This window comes from Calonectris borealis, chromosome 3, assembly GCF_964195595.1.
Source record: "Calonectris borealis chromosome 3, bCalBor7.hap1.2, whole genome shotgun sequence".
Lineage (NCBI taxonomy): Eukaryota > Metazoa > Chordata > Aves > Procellariiformes > Procellariidae > Calonectris > Calonectris borealis.
This window is the reverse complement of record NC_134314.1, coordinates 2,273,071-2,295,603: the sequence shown is the minus strand read 5'-3', so window position 1 is coordinate 2,295,603 and position 22,533 is coordinate 2,273,071. Positions and strand designations below refer to the sequence as shown.

Genomic DNA, 22,533 nt, shown 5'->3' with positions numbered 1-22,533 from the left:
ACATAAAATAAAAGGCCTTACTCTAACTGACTTTCAGATAATTTTACTTGTATCATTGCTATGCTATGAAATCATTGGATTCCTTCTTAAAATTATTTGCTTTTCACTAATGTACTGTAATGGAGTAGCACAGAGAGAATGTTGGTCTTTGTTCTGTTCAATTGTTGTAGCCATTGGTGCCGACAAGACGTGAGAGGACCCACCATATCCTGTATCTATGGCATTTGCACCTCCTAGAAACGTAGATGGCCCCAAGCTACAGACCAAGATGAGCACATGGACTCCACTGAACCATCAACTCATGAATGACAAGGCAAGTTCTGTGCAAATGGGTCAAATTCATAGAATCACAGAATTGTTGAGGTTGGAAGGGACTTCTGGACAACATCTAGTCCAACCCCTCAAGGCAAAGTCCACTAGAGCATTTGCTCAGGATCTTGTCCAGTCAGGTTTTGAATATTCTCAAATCCCAAGACAAATTCTCAGGTTCACTTCACAAATTCTCAAGACCTAGAGAAATTTAACTTATGTTTTTGCCTGTGTAGGTCATGAGTAATGGAATAAGAACTTAAAGATTTTGTTTACTATTAGAAGTATGTATATATCAAACATGCATACAGTCTTTATTATGTATCCATATATATAAAAACTAATACGTTATGTAAAAACTGAAAGTTCCAATGTACATTGTTTAAAGCATAGAACTATTTAGTTCGAGTATTTTTATCTTACCAAATCAGTTGTTTTTAAACAAAAAAAAAAGTGTATTCAATTGTTAGTGAAAGTTGCCAAATTATTCTTTTTTCTGCTCCAGAAGACTTTAGTTTAACTCCAGAGCAAACTGAGTGTCAGTGTAGGTTTCCGAGTGGCTGATGTGCTCCATCTCAGCTCATAGGAGAGACCTTAGTACCCATGCTCTGCTTCTCTGCTAAATCTGGCAGTGATGAGGCTAGCTTGATATTTTGGAAACTGAAGTGATGCACTCAATTTATAAATAACAAGATGCATTTCCTAACCTCCCACTCTGTATACTATATCTGGGATCTGCTAACATAACCGAGGGGTTTTTGACTCATGTATCACCAGGAGCATATTCCTCCCTCAGAATTCAGTTTAAATTTCTGTTGATGATGCATAGAATTTAATCCAGAGTGGGTCATTACATTATGTAGTCTGGCTTCCTGGGTTTCTTGGGCCCTCTTGTTTTGCACGGTTCTCCCAGTCTTGATTTCAGTAACTAGAATTTGGCTGAAATATATCTTCCACGAAGGTATCCAGACTTCCTTTGGGGTTATCAAGAAATGAAAATTTCATCAATTCCCTAATAATTTTCTCATGATTAATCCCCTATACCATGAAAAGATGAAACCTTGTCTCCTGTCTGAATACCTCTAGCATTAGCTTCCATCATTTAAATCTTCCCCTGCTAGCTTATTAAACTTTTCTGTAACCATTGTTTTTCCCTTGTGGAAGGACTTTTACCCTGCTTCAAGCCAACACTTGAACTTTTTTTGATAAACTAAACAGATTGAGCTCTTTGAAGTCCTTTCAATCTGGCATATTCTCCAGCCTTTGAATCATTTTAATGTCTGTTTCCTACACTCTTTAAAATATATTTTTACAGATGCACGTCACTGTGCAATAAAGTATGATCTAACTAGAAATAAGTATGCGGGTAAAACCACCCTTTCCTACCTTCTTACTCCTCTGCTCCTTAGGCAGTCTGATGTTGCATTGGGCTGCAGCAAAACTTCTAGGAGCTCATATTGGATTCTTGTGTACTCCAACGCTTAATGATGTTCCAGGTAAGAAAGAACCTACCGTAATCTCCCAGACCTGGGCTCAGTGATGAAGTTCATGATAAAAAGTGTTTGCTTGTTTCTGATGCAGGTTTTAAAGCGTTGACCTGCCTGGAACTCCTTTTTGTATATCACTATACTGCTCTGCAGTGTTAGCAGAAAAAAAAATAGTTGCAACAAAAATATTGCTGACAACTGAAATCAGGAGATAATCCAATTGATATATAGGCAGCGAGTGAGTGAGAAGGCGCCATTTTCATACAATCATATCTCTGTTCATTTCTGCACTCTTGAGTTACGAGAAAGCATGAAGACAGAAAAGAATTTATAGATGGAAGGTACGTGAAAACAGTGAGAAGATGAAGGCGTAGAGAGAAGAGATGCGTAAGAAACGTACTTGTTAGTAGAATAGGCAATGAGGGGCAGGAGTGGTGGGAATTCAGAGCTGATCCAAGGCAGTAGCATTTAAGCTCCATCTAAACCATTGTTAGGAGCAGACCCAAGAACAGTTAGTAGCATAAATTTGCGTCCTGTCTAATTTTGGGTAATCCTGGGGGTACTCCATTAGTAGTTCCTGTAGATCTCCCTGGATTTTCAAACATGCTCAAGAGTACACTTGTCTGCATTGTTGGTAGGACCCAGCTCTCTCCTGTCTGTTGTACATCCCAAGTCCTGCTGCCTCCATCTATGGTTTTCTGCCCTTACAGCAGCTCTTAGAACAGAAAAGACTATCCAGGGCATTACTACTGGGACATGGGCAGTCATGATTGATTGTTTTAAAGCCAGGATCACCATCAGGGAGAGATCAAAGTCAAGAAGCCAGGATTAGGAAACCTCGAATTATGCAGCATTCATGGTCAGAAAACCAGAGGTGGAGTCTTAGATATGCCAAGGTTGTACTACAGTTAAGGATGAAGTAAAGGTAGGAGACGGGGCAGCCTGCTCGCCCGCAGCAGAACCGGACAGACTTCAGCGTCAGTCCTGCTGAGTCCAGGGCTGTGCTGCCTTTAAGGAAGGACTGGAAGTCGGGAGATGATTTGCCTTCTTCTGGGCAGTAATTCAGGTGTGGGGTAGAAGAGCCCCCAGTGGCATTTGCAGCAAAAGGTGGAGGGATTTGCCAGACAGCCTTGAACTTGACCTTATTTAAAATCACCTGAAGACATGGTTGTGAGATGGCAGATCTCAGGAGCAACCTAGGCCTCAGGCTGCGTCCAAAGCCAGCCAGCTTAGGCACACTATAGGTATAACTCCAAGGCCTTGGAGGAGAGGACAGTAAACATGGGCTTGATTAAGGCAGTGGATGATTATACCAATTTTGGGCCATTCTGTTGCTAATTAATGCTTCCAAGTGCCTGGAGTAGGCAGAACTTTCTGACAGAGTTGGCTCAGATGTATCTCCAAGAATGCTGAAAGCAAGTATGTGTCTTTCTTTGATCAAAGACCATTAACATTGCTTTCAGTTATATAAATAGCTCCCTGCTTCACTTGAATTATCCAACCCAAAACTTAGATCTTTGACTATTCATCACTTGCTTGTAGCAAATCCTTTTCCAAGTTCACCTTGTTAGGTTTTTTTTTTTCACTTTGCCAAGTGTCCCACATGCAAATAAAGCAAATAATAACTGTCAACATACCAATAAAAGAAATGTCATTTTCCACCCCTCGCAAGAGACACTCCTGCTGTGAGAGACAGAGCTAATGCTGTCAGCTGCTGTACCAGACATCAGCACTGATAATGTCTTTCTCTGCAGGAACCTTCTTTGCAGGCTGTCATAGCAATAACATGTTTGGAGTTTATAATGATCAAGCATGTTTTCCTAGTTGTGGTTAATAGCTGTTTTTATGTGCAGTTATAAGCTGGGCTTTTTCCACTTTGATCTGTCTTCTGGAAAAATAATCTACAGCATTTCCTCACTTCCCAGGTCACAATCCTGAGTACAGAAGGCAGTTTTTGTGGTAGTGGGAAGCCACGTGCTAGTGCTTTCAGGTCTAGCTCCCTATGGATAAAGGTCAACATCATAAATCCTCCGCTGTATTTTGATACTGATCATCCTTCTTGTTAGTTGTCACTGTAAAGTGGCCAGGGAACAAAGACTGGTCTTACTATCTTACTCCTAACGGTCTTGCTGCGTTAAGATTGAAGCCATCACCAGGGCTATGTGATAGCTACCCATGTTGTATCCATTCTAGGAGATTTCAGGCACCCAACGTCTCCAACTCAGGAGATCTGGAATTTCTAAAGTAAAGAGGTGGGAAGCCCAGCTTCTGGTCTCACCAAAGCACATGAGACACGACGCATCGCTATACGCCCAAGAGAGCAGAGCACTATGTTGGCACATCGTGTGTGCAGCAGCTGCAAAGAAGGGAGCTGGAGATGAGAGGTAGCACATTGCAGCCAGTCTGCAGAGCTGTCCTTCACAGTCGTGCACACATAGCCCTTGAACTTTAGGGAGTCTTCTTCAGTGAGAGGAACCTTCCACAGCAACCAGCCTGTAGAGTTGAAGAAGATGAAGAAGAAGTAGATGAGGCCTTCCTTAGACAACTGGAACAAGCCTCACGTTCACAGGCCTTGGTGCTCATGGGGAACTGTAACTGCCTTGATATCTGCTGGAAGGGCAACACAGCAGGGCACGTGCAATCCAGGAGGTTTCAGGAGTGCATTGATGATAACTTCCTGACACAGGTCATCAAGGAACCAACAAGGGAAGATGCTCTGCTGGACCTCATACTTACAAAGAAAGGACTGGTTGGGAATGTGAAGGTCAGGGACAATGTTGGTGGCAGTGACCAGGAAATGATGGAGTTCAGGGTACTGAGAGGAAAGAACAAGACAAATAGCAGGATCACAACCCCGGACATCAGGAGAGCAGACTTTGACCTCTTAAGGGACTTATGTGAAAGAATCACATGGGATGTGGTCCTGGAGAGGAGTGGTCCAAGAAAACTGATTGATTTTCAGACTTTAGTAAGGCTTTCAATATTGTCTACCATAACATCCTCATAGACAAGCTGATGAAGTACAAATGGAGAGTGAGGTGGATTGAAAACTGACTGACTTACTGGCCTCAGAGGGCTGTGATCAGCAGCACGAAGTTCAGCTGGAGGCCAGTCACTAGTGGAGTACGCCAGGGGTTGACTGGGGCCAGGATCATTTAAAATCTTCGTTAACAACTTGGATGATGGGGCAGAGTGCACCATCAGTTTGCAGACAATACAGAATTGGGAGGAGTAGTTGATAGACCATATGTTTGTGCTCTCATAAATCATAGAATCATAGAACAGCCCAGGTTGGAAGGGACCTGAAAAGATCATCTGGTCCAACCTTTCGTGGGAAAGGGAGCCTGGATGAGATTATCTAGCCACCTGTCCAGTTGTGCCTTGAAAACCTCCAGCGATGGGGAATCTACCATATCCCTGAGCAGGTTGTTCCAGTGATTAAGAGGCACCTTGACAAGCTAGAGAAGTGGACTGACTGTCTGGAAAGCAGCTTGGGAGAGAATGACCTGGGGGTCCTGGTGAATTCCAAGTTGACAACGAGCCAGGAAAGAAGGCCACCATCATCCTGGGCTACATTAGGAAGAGTATAGGTGGCAGGTCAAGGGAGGTGATCCTTCCCCTCTACTCAGCACTGGTGAGGACAGATGTGGAATGGTGTGTCCGTTTCTGGGCTCCCCAGTACAAGACAGACATGGACTTACTGGAACAAAGCCAGTTTAGGGCCACAAAAATGATTAAGGAATTGGAGAATCTGATGTATAGGGAAGAGTTGAGAGATCTGAGGTTGTTCAGCTTAGAGAAGAGACGCTCATGGAGGACCTTATCAATGTGTATAGATATCTGATGGAAGGACATAAAGAAGACAGAGCCAGACTGTTCTTGGTGGCATCCAGTGAAAAGACAAGAGGTGATAGCCACAAATTGAAATACAGGAAATTCCATTTAAACATAAGAAAAAATGTTCTTACTGTGAGGGTGGTCACACATTGTTAACAAGTTGCCACAGAGGTTGTGGAGTCTCCGTCCAAGAAGATATTCAAAACCCATGAACATGGCCCTGAGCAACCTGCTTTAGTTGACCCTAGCAGGGAGTTTGGACTAAAGGATCTCCACAGGTTTCTTCCAAGCTCTTCCATTCAGTGATTCTGTTTGTATTTTGTAGATTGTTTTTCAATCTGTATTTTTCTTAGGACATATTGAATCCCCTTTAAATATAAAATTTTATTTGTGTGTGTATGTTTTATAGGTATTTGAAGAAAGAAGAGCCTTGCTTGGAAAATGGGTAAACTTTTCTCTTTAAATATATATTTAAATACAGCTAGATTTCTGAACTGATCAAGAGATTACTATAATGAGAATGTAAAACCTATCCTATTTTGAAAAAGGGGTTCATTTTCCGGATGTGAAAGTGAGCTGTAACTGCTCTACCTTTGAGGAAGGTAAAGGTGTAAATTCCCTCAGTGCCCACATTCTGTAAGTTCTGAACTTGGAAAATCATATTCCATCTGTGAAGTCTTCAAAGAAGATACTGAATGTTTAGATTTGCCATTGCCCGCTAGCAGGTCTTTGAAACCTCTAATAAATGACATGTTATCTCCCAAATGCACACATATGGCTCCTAATACAGTAATCATTGAGCACCTCACAATTTCTTACTGTCATTACCTTCACAGCTCCAACGTGAGACAGGAAACTGCTGTCACTCTGTTTTGCAGATGAAAAAAATGAGGCACAGAAAGACATGAGATAGGATTTGTCTGCCCCAACCACAAATGACTGCAAGTTAGGCATTCGGGGTGCGGTTTCTCTGGCTGGGTGTGTATGTCTGAAACATAATATTTAAGCCTGGCTGGTCTGGTCATCACAGGCTCCTTGTAGAGTCAACAGAGAGAAAGCGGTACTTCCAGAGGGTATTTCATCTCATTTAATGTAGGATGAAAGATCAGCCCTCTAGAGATGCCTATTTCTTTCCATAGCCTATGAAGGGAGTCATAGCTGGCTGCTTGAAAGGAATACAACCCTAATTGACCTACCCAGAGCATGCAATGGCACAAGATTTGCCCTAGTCCTAAGCTCGCCCCTTAAATATTGCATTGTGCTTTCTCTTTTATACAGCAAAATCTATTATGAGAAAGCAGCCGTAATCTACTCAGTCTCCTATGCAAACAGGAATACAGACTCAGGGACTTTATTGCAATAAATGAGTGAATTCAGCTGAATGTATTAATATGGCTCGGTAGTAACTGTATGGTCGAGCCCTGTGCACATCTTTATAAATGGAACCACAGAACCAGTTATGTGGTCACGTATAATACACAAGCTAAACAGAAATATAGAAATGATGCTCCTTATCAGCACTTTGTGATAAAGAGTATTTGCACAGTAACTTTATTTGAACTATGATGCTTATTCTGTATGCCTAATAGGCCACTCATGGATATTTTTTGCATATGAACTGGTCTTTACAAGTATTCTGATTTTAAACTCATAAGGATTATTAATCTTTATAGGAAATATGCTTTCCATAACTTGTTGACACACACGCATTTTGATAATAAGGAATTTCAGGGACACCAAGAAAACAAAATAATTGAATGATTATTGTTCAAAAACCACTTTTTAGCATGATAGTCAGTAACTGACAGACCTAAAACCTGTCTCTTGAAAATTGTTGGATGTTTTAAAATGCCCATGGAATATACCAGCAAAAGGGCAAAAATGTTTTCATTAGAACCCCCACTAAAAGAGCCCGAATCTGGCAACAACCTTCCTCCAAACACACATAGGAGTGCTGAATCATCTCCTGAAAGGTTAAATTTCTGACCCTTCATATGACACTAGATCAATAGCTCTCATCACGCTCCTTCAGAGCTAATTTTCCTTGCACTTGTCATCCATCATACCAATGAAAAGGGTGCAGAAAGCACAAAAGCTGCTCTTAACTCCCTTCAAAGCCTGTGGCATTATAATATCTGGTATGCAAAGCCTAGAGCACTCTGAGTTTGAGAGAAACAAGAAATCACAGTGCTCTGGGCAGGAGTTTTTACATTGATTCACATGACCTTCTCAAAGTACTCTCAGGAAGTATGGACTAGATGAAACTGCCGAAGGGTGGGTTTGTATGGCTGGGAACCCGTATTCAGTGTAGTTGTAAATGCTTTATTATGAAACTGGAAGGCTGAAGTCTGTCCTAAGTCCAGAACTGTTAAGCGTTTTCAGCAATATCTGGATGATGGAATGGAAAATACATAATCTGCAGATGATACCAGGCTTGGAGAGATTTCATGAACTTTGGAGATTAGAAATCAGAATGAAATGATCTGCAGTTTGATAAGGACAAGTGAGAAGTGCTGCATGTAGGAATGACATTTACAAAAACTGCAGATCTGAGAAAACCCAAGTATGCAGCAGTTCGCATAAAAAATTGCTGGGAATTATGGTGGATCACAAACTGAATATAAGCTGACAGTGTCTTATAATTGTAATAAAGGGGAATATCCCAAAGGGTGATCTGAAAGGCAGTGCCATCCCCAGTTCTGGTCCCTGCATTTTGAGAAAGCTGAGGACCAACTGGAGATCCTTCTGAGAACACTGACTTGTGAGAACAGTCTCAGGTCCAGAAACATGAAAACAATCCCTACAGGAAGTAGGGAAGATGGAGAAAAGACATAATAACATCCTTCCAATGTCACAAAAGATGTCTTAAAAGAGGAAGGGAATGATCTGATCTCTGTGTTCACATTGGATAGGACAAGAAAACATGGGCTTGAATTGCAATGATGGAGGCACAATTTAGACAGCAGTAAAATCCAATACTACAGATAATTCACCGCAGGAATAGCTTGCCTGGGGTTTAGGGGTGGAATCTCCACCGCTGGAGTCTTTTGAGAACAGGTTATACAAACACTTTTCAGGAATGGTTTAGGTAGAGTGGATCCAGCCTTGCGGCAGGAGATGAACTAGCTCAGTGTTTCTGAACCTTTTTACACTGAAGGACCATCCAACCTTCTGGGAAAGCAGAACAGGTTGCCTCCTGTGGCATTGCCACAGTGGTTTTCCTTTACAGCCAAATAAAGATTAGATTAAACTTTGGATGCTCATTGTTTATTTTATTCTTCCTGATTTTATTCACATGCATTCAGGGACTATGTATGTGCATTTTCATTTAGTTATTTGTTTCCATCTTTGATGTCTCCCAGGCTGTTGTGGTCCATAAAACACAGGTTGAGAAACAATGAACTAGCTGTCCTGAAGGGATTTCATTTCTCTGTTTCTGCGCTGCTGGGCAGCCCCAAAGGGCATGGGAGTGGCTGTGCTGTCACCTGCAGCATCCAAGACGCGCAATGGGACCCTCTAAAATTTTTTGGCTGTCTCAGATTGCGCTCAGCTCCACAAGTAGTATTGCTGCACAGAGTGGAAGCAGTGGTGGTGTGTAGTGGCAGCAGACTGCTTGTCTTACGTGGCTGTTCCCATGCATGAGTATTTGCAGGCTTTGAGCCTGCTGGAGGCATTTGCAATGAATTTCCTTCACCAACTCCTTTACCCAAATACTATCCAGATACATATAAAAGAGGAATTGTGCTGCTGTCTTTCAGCTGAAACCTTTTTGATGGTTAAACTGTGAAAGGGTTAACATCTCTCAGTTAATTTTTCTGTTTTATTCTAGTTACTTTTATTCTGTATTGCACCCAGGGCAGATGCCTTGATGTGCTGCCTCTCGGCCTCTCTTTCTACTGTGTTCTGCAAGCCAAAAATTCCTCCCATTAATTTAAAAAACATAAAAGCATTTTGCTCTACCTTAATGCTCAGTGCTATCATGCTGACACCCAGGTTAATAAGTTGACAATGAAGCTGGGCTTGAACTTGTAGATTAAGACACCTAAGCTTCAGTGTCTCCAGGTGATCCAAGTGTCTCAGCTTCCGCTATAGCCAAATGAGATGTAGACAAGTCAGGGGAGCCCAGACAGTGATTCAGCTCGCCCTGTGGGCTACATCTTCTGCTAGTAGTTTATACAGCACATCTGAGTGTTCCCAGGTACTGGGACTTGCTCATCCACACTATGAAATTGTCAGCACGCTCCCTGGCATGATTTTGGCCTGGGCCGGTAGCACTCTTCTAGACATTGTTCAGACACAATTTGGACGTTAGCCTGGGCCAGGAACCATGCCAAATACATGGTTTGGATCCAGCCACCTTGTTTTGAAGGGTAAGAGGATGATAGTGTGGACATATCTACCTCTTGGTCTCTTTATCTACCTCTCATATCACGGCAGATATGATGCAGGGCTCGCAGATAACTGTCACCCTTGGAGTGGCAGCTCTAGGCTTTGCGGGATACCCTACAACACAGGACACTGGTGTTTGGGCAGCTGAACCCCATCCCAACTCACCGCAGACCTCCACCTATAGACACGTCTTTACCCAGGAACTGACCCCATGCTAGGTGCCAAGGTGCAGGAGCAATGGCTCCTGCTCAGGGGTGCTTCTTGTCACCAGGCTGCCAGCTTGCCTTCCTCAGCAGTCTTCCTCTTATTTCAAGTTTAATTGTTTAACTACAGTGGTGAAAGCAAAAAGGAACAGATCCTAGGGGCTAGTTGCTAATTGCTGACAAGGAGCAGCTTGGCAGCAGAGATGTTTAGGAATTTTGTGGGGTGGGCTAGTATATCTTATGGATACCAGGTGCCTGTCTGCTTCATCCCTTCTCTTCTCACCCAGGTCCTGGGTCTCCAACAAATCCCTTCATCAGGACCAGGAGAAGATGGCTGGGGAGGGAGGGGAAAATTGCTTCTCCCTAGATGAATCATCTCCATCTCCTTGCAAGCCATTCTGCAAAAGAGCCTCGTTGACTAGCGAATTCGGTCCTACGTTTGCAGAGCACAGGGATGCCTGTGTGTGATTGTAACCCTGTGAACTCATGTCGATACCCTGGTTTGGAGATGAGGATTATGTCCCATTTCGGTGGCTAGTTCAAGTCAGTAAAACAACCTGTCTCTTACAGCAGAGAGGGGCCTCTTTAGGTTAAGCGGCAGAGCCTCTGTGCTTTGGCACTGAGGTCCTGGGCTCTCCCCTTGGTGTCAGGCTGCGTTATTTGTGTGTGTGCACTCATGGATTAATTGTAAACTGATCGCAGAAGCAGGGACTGAGCACTCTGCATTGCTAGTGCAGCCTTATGTCATACAGTCCCTGGGGAGACATTGTTTGCCAGGGCTCTGGGAAAGGCACAGAAAAGGGAAAAAACGTTCCTAGCTGCGGATAGAGAAGGTGCAGCACCTTGAAAAGGGGAATCCAGTCCAACTGGTTGGGTTGCTGTAATCAGATGCAAGGGGAGGAACTGTGGAGAAAGGCAGCCAAATGTAGGATGGGGACATGCTTGTTAATACTGGAAAAGAGACAAATTATGCCTACTTAGCTACTTGGCTGCTGCTGAATGCAGTGGAGAAGAGGCTGTGTGTTCCCATGCTCTTGACTGTGTGGCGCTGATTTAAATGGAGTTTCCCTTGCAGAGTAAGCACAGGCTGAGGATGCTGGAAGGAATTGCTTTATTGCAAAATCCGTGGCAGAATGGGAAGAGTTAAACAGGAGCAAATATTCTGTCTCCTCTGAAGAGAAGTTAGATTTGCTTTGATTAGTTCACTTAATCTCATGGTGTAGAAGAGAGTAAGCCAGTTACCCCCTTGTCTCTGGAACTTATACGGGAGAAATTTATCTTTGCAAATGGGTGATTGTGGATTGTTTTAATGAGAAGAGGATGTAGCTGTGATCACGAATGGGGAGTCTGTGCAGCAGAAGCTTTCCCCCTTCACCATGTGACAGAGAAAGCCTTTCATATCGAGCTGAGGGTGAGAAGGGGACAGGCAGAACGTCCTCTGTCCCCCTCTGGTACACCGTTGTCTGATTTTATTCTTGTTTCTAAGCTCCAAATCCAAAGGTCCTGCTTCAGTTTTTCCTTAGTACTCTGCTAAACGTCATTAGAGGTGAAAGTTATATGCAAAACAGGGATGGGAAAGGGTGTATTCCTTAATTCACTGTGTCTGAAAAGGCATGGACATTTGGGAGCTTTCTATTTGGCTTTTTGTCTCTGGGACCTCAGGAATGCCAATTCCACCCTCTCTTCTTGCTGACCTTCTTGAAGGTCTTGCAGAGGTGTTTGCAAGAAGGAGAAGAGCTATTTACTGCTTAGAGTTCATTCTCCAGTACAGGAATTAAATACAGCCTAGTAAAAATAAAGAAAGAAACAAAGAGTTCTTCAAAATTATCTGGAAGGAAATTGCTTGCCAATTACCTTTCATCTGCACAGTATATTTTAAACTATTATTCTGCCAGTCCTCCACTTGACCATAGATTTGGGGGGGAGAAGCAGAGAAAAAAAAAATCTGGATTTCTAGTCTGTTTTGTTCTGAAAGGGAAAGGAAGGGACATTGGACATTAAACCATTTACCCACAATAATAAAAAAAAATATGGGGAGAAATTCTTATTATTTTTAATTTTTGGAGGTCACATTTAAATAAGGACTTCAAACACCCCTGAGTTAAATGCAAAAATGAATGTGCTGTGATTTGACCTGTGGAGAGCAAGTTGTCAGCTGTGGAAAGCTGGCTTCAGGAAACAGTCCTGTGAAAGCAGGGTGCGTGTTTTGGGGATGGCCAACGCGTGAGAAAGAAACAAACAGGGAAAAGCAGCATTCCCCAAAGAGGGGAATTCCCCAAACAGTTCAGTTTTCCCTTTGAAAAGCAGGTGAGTTTGGGTCGAGGCTGCTCTTGCTGTGCTAGGAAAAAGGATGAAGCGGGACTTCTCCGAAATCCATATTTCACCTCCGGAAAGCCATCTTTACCTGTGCCGTCCTGCTGCCCGCAGTTCCCACCGGGGATTCCTGCTGATCCTGCCTGCAGCCGCCGTGGTCCTCTGACATTTCCTCCCTCCTGGCACTCTGCGCTGCCCTCGCAGCCAGGACTGCTCTTGCAGGTTTTGAGACAGATTGCACAGATTGTGGCGATGAGGTCAGTCTCCTCCCAGGAGATTCCTGCTGACGGGGCCCTTTCCATCCTCTGCTATCAACACCGGCTACCGCCACCATTGCTCCCACCCTGTTTACACAGCTCTGCCCCACTCCGCTCAATGCAGCGTTGTTGTTGCCATCGTAGCAAAGCGATACATGCTTGTGTGGTTACCTAAGTCCTCATTTCTTCCCGCAGCCCTTTTAATCCTCCTCTTTAGATACCTGTCATAAGCATAGAAATGCTGTGAAAAATCTTTGTTACTGTGCTGCCGGATCTGTGCCGCAGATTTTCCTTGGGAGACATGGGCAGCTGATTTAGTTTCTCGTTTCTCCACTTCTCTCTAGTGGGGATTTCTGTCCTATGCAGTGAGAATAAATACAAATTGCGAGGCACTCAAATATTGCAGTAGTGGGGGCCATAGAAGTGTCAGGATAGACGAGGAATCAGCAGTCAACTCCCAACAATTTGGGACCTGATCCTCTAAACACACATCTGAGTCTCCTCCTTTCCGAGAGTGAAGCCAACTCTCGGAGCTGGTCCCAGGAGCAAAGAGTCTTGTGAGCATGAGTGTGTCCTAGACTAGGCCATCCTGGATCCTTTGAGGATTATAAATCATATGTTACGTGGCTTCAGAGTTTCTTTTAATGTAGCCTCTCCATTTGTTCCCAGTTCCTACGTGCTTCATTCTTGAATGAGTCACCAGAAGCTGCTGCTTATGCACTTTTCCTTGCCTTAAATGTGTGCTTTATTTTAAGAAGCTGAATCTCCGGTTTCTCAGAACCTGAAACTCCTTTTTTCAGTTTGACAAGTGGACAGATGGTCAAAGGCGGAGGATCCTGGTGGACCTGTTGGAACGCTGCTCCCTGTCACAGCAGAAATTCTGTGCCAAGCAGCTACAGGATCGAGTCCCCACCGAGGCTCTAGATTTTACCACAAGGCTTCCTAGAGTCCTGTCCTTATACATCTTTTCCTTCCTGGACCCACGGAGCCTCTGTCGATGTGCACAGGTAAAAAAGCCTAAGGTACCTAAGGTTCAGAAAGTCAGGTCAAGCTAGTTAAAAAAAAGGTAACAGCATTATTTTTCAGCAAAAGCTGTTTCATACCAGTGCTGTTCTTCATAATGCAAGGATGTCTTCTGACTTGGCAGCTTGGTGCCAAACGCTTAGTGACGCTTGTATGAGACCGAATGCAATGCTTCCACAGATACTAAATTAAGCCAGATTGGCCAAGATTTACAAAAGTGAAGAGTGATTTTAGATCAGCTCAGCTCTAAGGCATTTAAAATGTGGCACTTAACAAGACTGATTCTTCCCAAGGAGGAGGCCTGGTACTTTCTGAAAATCATGTTCTTTTAAAGTACCGTGCACTGTGTGCAGAATCATTAATTGCTTTGAAAACTATTGGCTTGTGCTAGTTGCAAAGAACTGCACATGGTGCTTTAAGAAAACCAGATCCTTTAAAATGCTTGAGGGCAAAGTGTTGGATGTGGAGAAGCAGAGAAGTTACAGATGTGCTTTTGAGCACAATGGCTAGGGCTTCAGTCTTTTGAGCACAGTGGCTAAGACTCCAAAACTACGTTTGCATGAGATAAAGTGCTGTGAGGTGATGCCCAAAGTAGCTCTGAATGAGTAAGTTGAGATATTGGTGACATTATTACTGGACTAACAGTGCTACATGTAATACTACGAATATATCAAAATCTCAGCTTGTTTAAAGCTTGCTCTAGTATCTTTCTCCAGCATTTCATGTTTTATGTGGATGCAACTCACACTATTCATTCACAGGCAGGGAGAAGACAGGTTAGGAAATTACTTGCTTAGAAAGAAAGGTCTTTACAGTGCTACTTGTGTCATATCATGGATAGCTGCTATTATAAGCATGGCGGTGCCAATAGATGATGTTTGTCCTTAAGCTGGAAGAAGCATTGCACGCAAGGTGACTGTGTGATGGAGCATAACAGCAGAACATGAGTAGGAAGAAAATGTTCAGAATGGGTCTATCAGACTTGGGGAGTTTATTGATGCTGTTTTTCTCAGTGGAAAGTAATAACTACTGTATGCTTATTGAGTAGAAGTGCAGGAAGTTGCCCCAAACAAGCTGAAATATTTTATCTTGGCCCGAGATTTTTGGAGTATTTCACCACGTGCTGGAGATCAGCTAACACTTAGACACTGAGCATGCCATGAAGACCTTTAATGGTTTAAATGGTTTAATGACAGGTTTAAATGGAGCATAAACAGTTCTGAAGAATTTTACTAGTTTAAGGACATAGGGAAATTACATCCACAGCACAGAAGTCTCTAGCTGCATGCTAGAAATGGATGCTTGAAACCCCAAGGTTTTCAACTTACTGGGCATTCACAGGTGAGCTGGTACTGGAAGTATCTGTCTGAACTGGATCAGCTCTGGATGCTGAAATGCCTACGTTTTGGCTGGTACATCAACTTCTTTCCCACCCCCTTTGAGCAAGGAATCTGGAAGAAACATTACATTGAGATGGTGAAAGAGCTGCATGTATTGAGACCAAAGGTACATTCCTACAACCTCTAGAGATGTTCGGGGCCAGTGGGACAACTGGGCTGGTCGGGTGCCTAACCCCTTTGCCTCTTATCTTTCTGTAATCTTCCACTTGTAAAATGGAAGATACGTCATTTTAAATTAGAATCTAAACTCGTGTGTTGCTGTACGCTCTACCTTCCCATCATCCATCCCTGGTAGGGGGGAAGTGAAAATCTCACTGGTTAGGAGAAGCAATCACCAAGGTCACTAGAGCAATCACTCTGCTATCCTTTCAGGGTGTTCTGGAGTAATCCTCTAAATTTCCCTCTCCAGCACTCAAGCCTGTTCCCCTTTTTTTTTCCCCAGTTTATAGAGCATATGATAGCTTACCTCAATCTGATAAGCAGAGGTGGGGTACCCAGCATCACCCCTGCTGACATTTCAGAGGCAGTTTACCTGGTGGAAAGGAAAAAAGCACCCATTATGCCTGTTATAGCCCTTGGTATTGTCTCTTTCTCTCTTCTTCAAAGGTGGCGAGGCCATTCTGGGGAGGTGGAGCATTACTCAGTAGCCATTGCTTTCTCCTGAGATTCATAGATGCCATGCCTGGTTTGCGGGGCTGTGAGGGTGGGATTCTTCTGCCCTGAATTCAAAACTCAGCCCTCTAATTTTAACCAAACTCCCCCATAGGCTTTCTCTGTAGTCAATGGAGAGAAGGCAAAGTATCTCAAAAGCACAGCTCAACTTAATACAGATTCTGGGACATGGGTGATGACACGCACTGTCAGGGTGCCTATTTCTGTCCACTGACCATAATGGAGAGACTGATTTTGAGTTAATACCCAATTCTTAGAAGTCTAAAGTTAGGCAAAATAAATCTCACTTTCATTATAGGCTAAAATTTATTTTCTTCTTTTCTTCTCTCTTATCAGACTCCTTCAAAGGATGAGTTTGTAGTTATTGATGTGCAACCGGTAAGAAGCAACGTCCCAGAAGAAAAACTTCCTGTGCTAGGAAGGAGGACAAACAAGGAGAAAAAAGAACTCCCACCGTGGCGTTCATCAGACAGGCATCCTACAGACACCATCCGATTCAACTACCTCGACAACTACGATCCCATCGAGCAGGCTAGGCAGGCGTAAGAGCTTGATCTCTTCCCTTCTGCTGTTTTTGTATGTCTGTGTCCTTTGCAAGCTCACTCTGCCTGTGCTCCAAGCTGCCTGGAAGCCTTATGGTTCAGCAACCTGGTTGCAAACCCACTTTGCTGCTCTTTTGGCTTTTCTTGGACTGATCTTGGTCCTGTTGTAGTTGCAGCTGCACTACTTTGTGCCCTTTCAGTGCAGAGCATGGGCACAGCTTGTTAGTGACGGCCTATAAAATAGGCTGTAACTCCTGGGGACGTTACACAGCTCTAATGGGAAGAATCAGGACAAGAATTTGTTTAAGAGTTTTTAAATAAAGCTGCGAGGTTGAGAGGGACTCTGCGGTTTTTGCACAGAAGAGAAAGAATGAATTAATTGTGATGAAATATAATTCTATCACTTCAAGGCTCTTCTGGCTGAGAAGAGATTTAGATGATTGAATAGGGGTGCAGGTGTAAGAGTATGTGTGTACTATAGAACATTTAAGTAATGAATGGTATTTGTATCTACACTGCCTGGGATAGACTGCCTAGATCCATCAGTTCTCGGGCTCCCAGGATTATCTGGTCAGCAACTGGCAAAAGAAAGGCATTTCCACCCCAAAGTACAGTTTTTGCACATCGACTTGTGTTAGGACTGCTCCATGTTTTCCTTTGACACATCTGGCATCAGATATTTTCAGAATCTTAGATCTGTGGTCAAATTTCCGTGCATTAACAAGCATCCATAGGAGCAATAGCAAGGACACTGCGGTAGTCACCTGTGTGCAGTGTTTGGCCCATTCCTCGTTTAAGTCTCTCTTAATATCACCTCTAATTTTTCATGGGCTCACAGCAGTTACCTCAGATCAGCTGATGTGCAGTAACTGGTGAAACTGGTAATACCATCATTAATCTGAGCCTGGTGAACAGGTAATGGATTAGCTTGACCGTTGCCTAGTTCCTGTGCGAGTCCCTGTGAAAAGGACTGCACAGACTCTCACCCAACCGAATGTGCAGAGAGGAGAAGATTCCTCTTCGCTGTGCCAACAAAAACATTGGGAATTGAGCCACAATGAAAGTATCCAGATTGTACTTTAAGTAAATAACTGATAGAGCTGAGATTAGCCCTGTGCACAGGAACAATCAACCCAAGAATTACCCCAACCTAATGATTATTTGGCTAAGCAGTCGTGCACTCGCGTAGGCTCTTTCTTAATGTGATTAACTTTGCCGGACCCACCACTCCTTCGGGGTGTTCCACAAAGTTCCCAGTGTCTGAGCCTTTTATGAATCATTTTTTAATCCGCGTCCCCTAGTCCTAGGATACTGCAGTACTTCAAAGAGCTTTCCAGTTTCCACCTCACCCTCTTTCTGTGGGATGTTTCCAAACTCTAGCACCATTTTGGGTAGCACCTCTTTGAGGCTTTTAGCTAAATATTTTGACAAAATGCCTCTTGTTGCAAATTTTTCAGCTGTGTTATGTTTCAGTTGTATTATTTTTCAGCTGTGCTAAATATTTCTATGTAGCGGCTCCCAAAGGTTTCTGTGAGATTTAGGGTTCCCTTGTGCTGGCCGTGACCCAGTGTCAAAAGAGGGACAAGCCTTGTTTGAAGAGTTTAAAAGTCGCTTGTTCCAGCACTGAGCTGTAGATGCAGCTGACAACCAGATGCAAATGATTGAGTTGCTAACGATACAGTAAGCACACTGACTGTTTTCTTCTCCTAAGTGAGATTTGAGCCTCTATCCATTTGTGCAATGGAGAATATTTTAATGCCTAGTGTTCTCGCAAATCTGGCATTTATCCGTAATTATAGAGGATTATTGCAAGGAGAGGAATGAATTATATGAGATTTGCTTGTTTATCAAGGATGTCTCTTGAATATCACTTAAGCTGAAAGGAATTGCTAGTGTGTACTCTCGTCTGTAATGATTATTCAGCAACCCAGGTGTCCCATTTCAGGTGCTGACCAGCTTCCCACTCACAAACTGATATTCTGGTGCTTCTTTTCTGTGGATGTATTGCTGAGAGTCCCCTCTGCAGCCCCTTCCCAGAAGTCCTCCTGCTAAGGGTCTAGAATAGAATAGAATAGAATATTTCAGCTGGAAGGGACCTACGACAATCATCTAGTCCAACTGCCTGACCAGTTCAGGGCTGACCAAGTCAAAGCACGTTATTAAGGGCATTGTCCGAATGCTTCTTAAACACTGACAGGCTTGGGGCATCAACCACCTCTCTATGAAGCCTGTTCCAGTGTTTGACCACCCTCTCGGTAAAGAAATGCTTCCTAATGTCCCGTCTAAATATTGCGTCCTCCAGCCTTTGCTTCTGGGCAGCTCCCTGGGGACTGGGTCTTCAGCACCTCACCTGGCTCCCTGTCTGCAGTAGGAACAGTAGGACCACCTTTCATGCTTGAGTGTTCCTCAAGTGTAGGCTTTCGGTGGAGGTGGCAGTGGCAGCTAATGGGTGGCTTGGGCAGGTGCCTATCAGGTAGCACAAAGGCAAAGTGGTCAGAGTGCCCCTCTGTGATGCCAAGCTTTGTTTTGGATGACTGATGAAGGCCATGCTCAGCCAACTGTGAGTGAATGTCTAGTCGGTTGAGGTAGGGAGTCTCATGTGAATGCTATGCAAGATGATCTACCTCACTGCAGCCTACAGGCTCAGGCAGACCCTGCCTGACCAGTGTAAAGGGTTGTAAAGTAGAACAGAGAACCAAGATAAAAATCTCTGACCCCCCAGGCTGTGTTAGGTATAGTTATTCTTCAGATTATATGAATTCTTGGAGCTCAAGGGCATAACAACCACTCTTCCTGTAAAATGAATGTCACAAGTAATGAAATCTATGTAAAATGAGATTCCTAAAACAATAGGAGTGATTTCCCAAAATACAGGGTTTTGCAAAGGTAGTCTGGGAGAAGAAATGAGTTTTGCTGCAGTCTGAATGCATATAGAGGGGAACGAGTATTTTCTTGAGGTCATGAGCATGTGTGAAAAGATGCGGCAGAACCAGCAGAAAAGCAGCAGGAAGCCAAAGCGATGGCTGAGAGAGGACTAGAGAGGGCACTTGTAGGCCAGCAGGTTGTCTGGAAAGCTGTGAGCCCACAAACCATTTTTTCCATTTGAGTTCTGCTGTGCTGAGGAAAACTGGACCTGTAGAAAATTCTTTGTGAATAAACAAGATTACATCAAAGGAATACCTGACGCCATCATCAAAGCAATGTGTGAGACTAGTCACTGGCTACTTCTTTGAATCAAAGCTAATCTGCCTAATGTCAGGTTAAATTTTGCAGAATTTAAGAGGTAACAAAAAAAGAAAGTTTTTCCTAGCTTTTGGACCTGGTTAAAATCTCCTCTTGAGCTGGACCTCACTCTACACATGCTTTCTGGTCCAAAGAGAGGTGAGAACTCTCCTGTTCATCGTAACAGGGTGTCCAGCTGCAGCTGAAATATTGTCATTTAAATGGCAGAGTTGTCATCTGTTTCTTTGTTGGCCTTTTGAAAGGAGTCATTAGCTACACGCTCACTTCCACAGCAGTACCAAAACTACACTGCTGTGAATTCATAGCAGAGAACTTATCCTTGCTTAGCCAAAAAAAGTGAAACATGGGAAGTGTAACAAGCTACAGTCAATTCTCAATTATGCAGGGGAGCAGAGACGAAGGGAGCCTTAAAAGAGGTAACACAAAACATATACTTTGGGCTATAAGACCATAACTGGGTATTTACCTTTGAAAAACAAATAAATAGATTTCTATAGAGCAATTGGGTGAGGGTTTGGCCTGGACAGTGCTGGTGCTTCATGTCACTGGGGAGAAGAACCGTAACACTGTGCCACAGCTGGGTAGTGCCCAAAAAATGGCAGAATGGTGTTAATTTGCAATCTGGATGATAATTGAGACTTGACTGGGCTTTTTTCTGATGGATTTTTTTTGCTGCTTGCTCAGAAAGGCATGAGCTTGTACTCTAAAAACTGAACGGCACCCAAGAGCCTCAGTGACAAACATCTCTGCAGCACGAAGGAGATGGGACAGAGATCCCTGAGTGTGTTCACTGAGAGGTTGTTTGGTTTAGATGGGATGGCATGGGAAAAGCCTCATAGTCACTGAGCAGTGAAATTAAGAATAGCAATGATCAGATGCATAGTCGAGGGAGTGGTGAGGCAATATAGAAGAGAAGAGATACAGACAGGGGTTGAATTACAAATTGCCTGGAAGGGGTTATCAAAATCCCTCGGTGGAATTATAGCTGTGACTTTTGGTGTTGCTGCATGTATGTGTGCAATTTATCATAAGGATGATTTCTGGTAGGTCTGGTTTGTTTTCTGCCTGAATGGTCCAGGTAGCTTTTTGTTTATATACAAACAAAACAGAGACCAGCAAGGATGGATTTGTCTCTTTGGGCACAAAGCCATATTGCAAAGGTGAAGTGAAACATTTTTATTTAAAGTGTGGAACCAAGTTAGCAAATTTTCTCTGGGACTCTGATCTGCCTAAAACGGACCAAGAGGGGCGTTTCTTTCAGTCCATGCATGTACAGTTCTGCTGGAAGGCATCTGGTGTTTGTGCTGCTTGCTGCCAATAAATCAAAAGATTTGCCTCCCACTTTATCATGAATAATGAATTCTGATTCTAGCCTAGCACTGGACCCCCGCCAAGATTGTGTCCTTGTGCCTCAAGAAAGAGCCCTGCTACTTCTCATGACAACAGCTCAGCCAAAATGCAAGCTCCTTCCCCCCCCCCCGCAACCAGCTCGGGCTTCTGGAAGCCAGCTCTAATTCAGTTAGATAATTTATGGACATAGGCCGGCTCTAAAAACAGTTGCATATTGTACTGGAGTGTTTACCCAATGAGAAAATAATTACTTTCAGTAATTGTTCTGTCAGCAGCCTGGGCCCAGTTTCTGACAAAAAAGGGGCTCGCTTGCGTGAGAAGGGCATGGTGTTTCGCTGTCCTTCCGAATCCTAACGCTTGTCTCTTGCTTTTCATGTTTCTGAATAGCCAGCCCAGTACTCTCTGCCTGTTAGGCCTGTGGAAATTAAAAACATTCCTTAAGAGAGGAAAGTGGGGTGAGAAACACCTAGTTCAGCACTGGGAGTGAGATACTTGCCGTCCTCATCTCGGCTCTGATGCCCTTTTCCTTTGCAGCCTTGAGAAACTCATCCTCACCGCTTACATTTTCCTAACCTTGAAGTGAGATCGTGGTGGTGACCCGCTGCAGGGGGATGCTCTGACACCATGAGCATGGACACTAGAATACAGCAGTAGAGGTTAATATCTTAATTTATGACCGCAAGGCCAGATCTGCATTCTGTCTGAAGATCATGGAATCATAGAACCATTTAGGTTGGAAAAGACCTCTAAGATCATCGAGTCCAACCATAAACCTAACACTGCCAAGTCCACCAAGATGACCAGTTCATTCCCCATAATAATACTTTGGATTGAATTTTCTCTCTTGACTGTTAGTGAAGTGTTTATAAACAGATTGCCATTTTCCTCAATTTCCTCAATGAAATAATGTCTGATCTGTCTTCATGGTTCTTGATCTGCAGCTGGTCTGGGACAAGTGAGTAGCAGATACGTGCTGGTGTTGGCTGCTTTTGAGGATGTGTGTGTTATGTGGCGTGGCTCTGTTTCTTTATAGGATAAATGTTGCTTTTAGAGTCTGTTTCCACCCGTTATATTCACGATTTTGTATTCATACCGTGCTTTTTAGCATGCCTTCCAGGAGGTGATGGAGCTGGGAGATGTACTCAGAGAGCACACAAAGTTGCTGCTTTAAATTCACTAATTCTGTATTGCAGAATTTGAATGTTGAAGGGGAATGAACACCTTCAGAGCAAATGTTTATGAACCTGCCTGAGTTCTTACAAAATCTTCCTCATAGTATGGATTTTACTCCTGATATTGGAAAAATGTGACAACTGGCCATATTCCAGTGTACTTCACTTTATTTTCACACTCTGGAATATTCCTGTTCTGTCAGTTAACTGTATTGACTTTAATAATAGCTGCATAGAAATTTATAAATTTATATACATATACATATACATATACATATACATATACATATACATATACATGAAGAAGAATTTGGCTATAAAAACAATGAATAAATA

General features: G+C 43.3%; 1 protein-coding gene across 1 annotated transcript in view; it reads left to right on the top strand.

The window, feature by feature from the left end:
- Positions 1-22,533, top strand: part of FBXO16 (F-box protein 16) — a 39,030-nt gene that overhangs the window by 6,533 nt on the left and 9,964 nt on the right. Inside the window, exons 2-6 of the mRNA XM_075147985.1 lie at positions 171-313; positions 6,043-6,078; positions 13,596-13,802; positions 15,160-15,324; positions 16,227-16,432. Coding sequence (XP_075004086.1) covers positions 218-313; positions 6,043-6,078; positions 13,596-13,802; positions 15,160-15,324; positions 16,227-16,432 — 710 coding nt within the window. The 5' untranslated portion in view covers positions 171-217. The remainder of the gene's footprint in view (positions 1-170; positions 314-6,042; positions 6,079-13,595; positions 13,803-15,159; positions 15,325-16,226; positions 16,433-22,533) is intronic.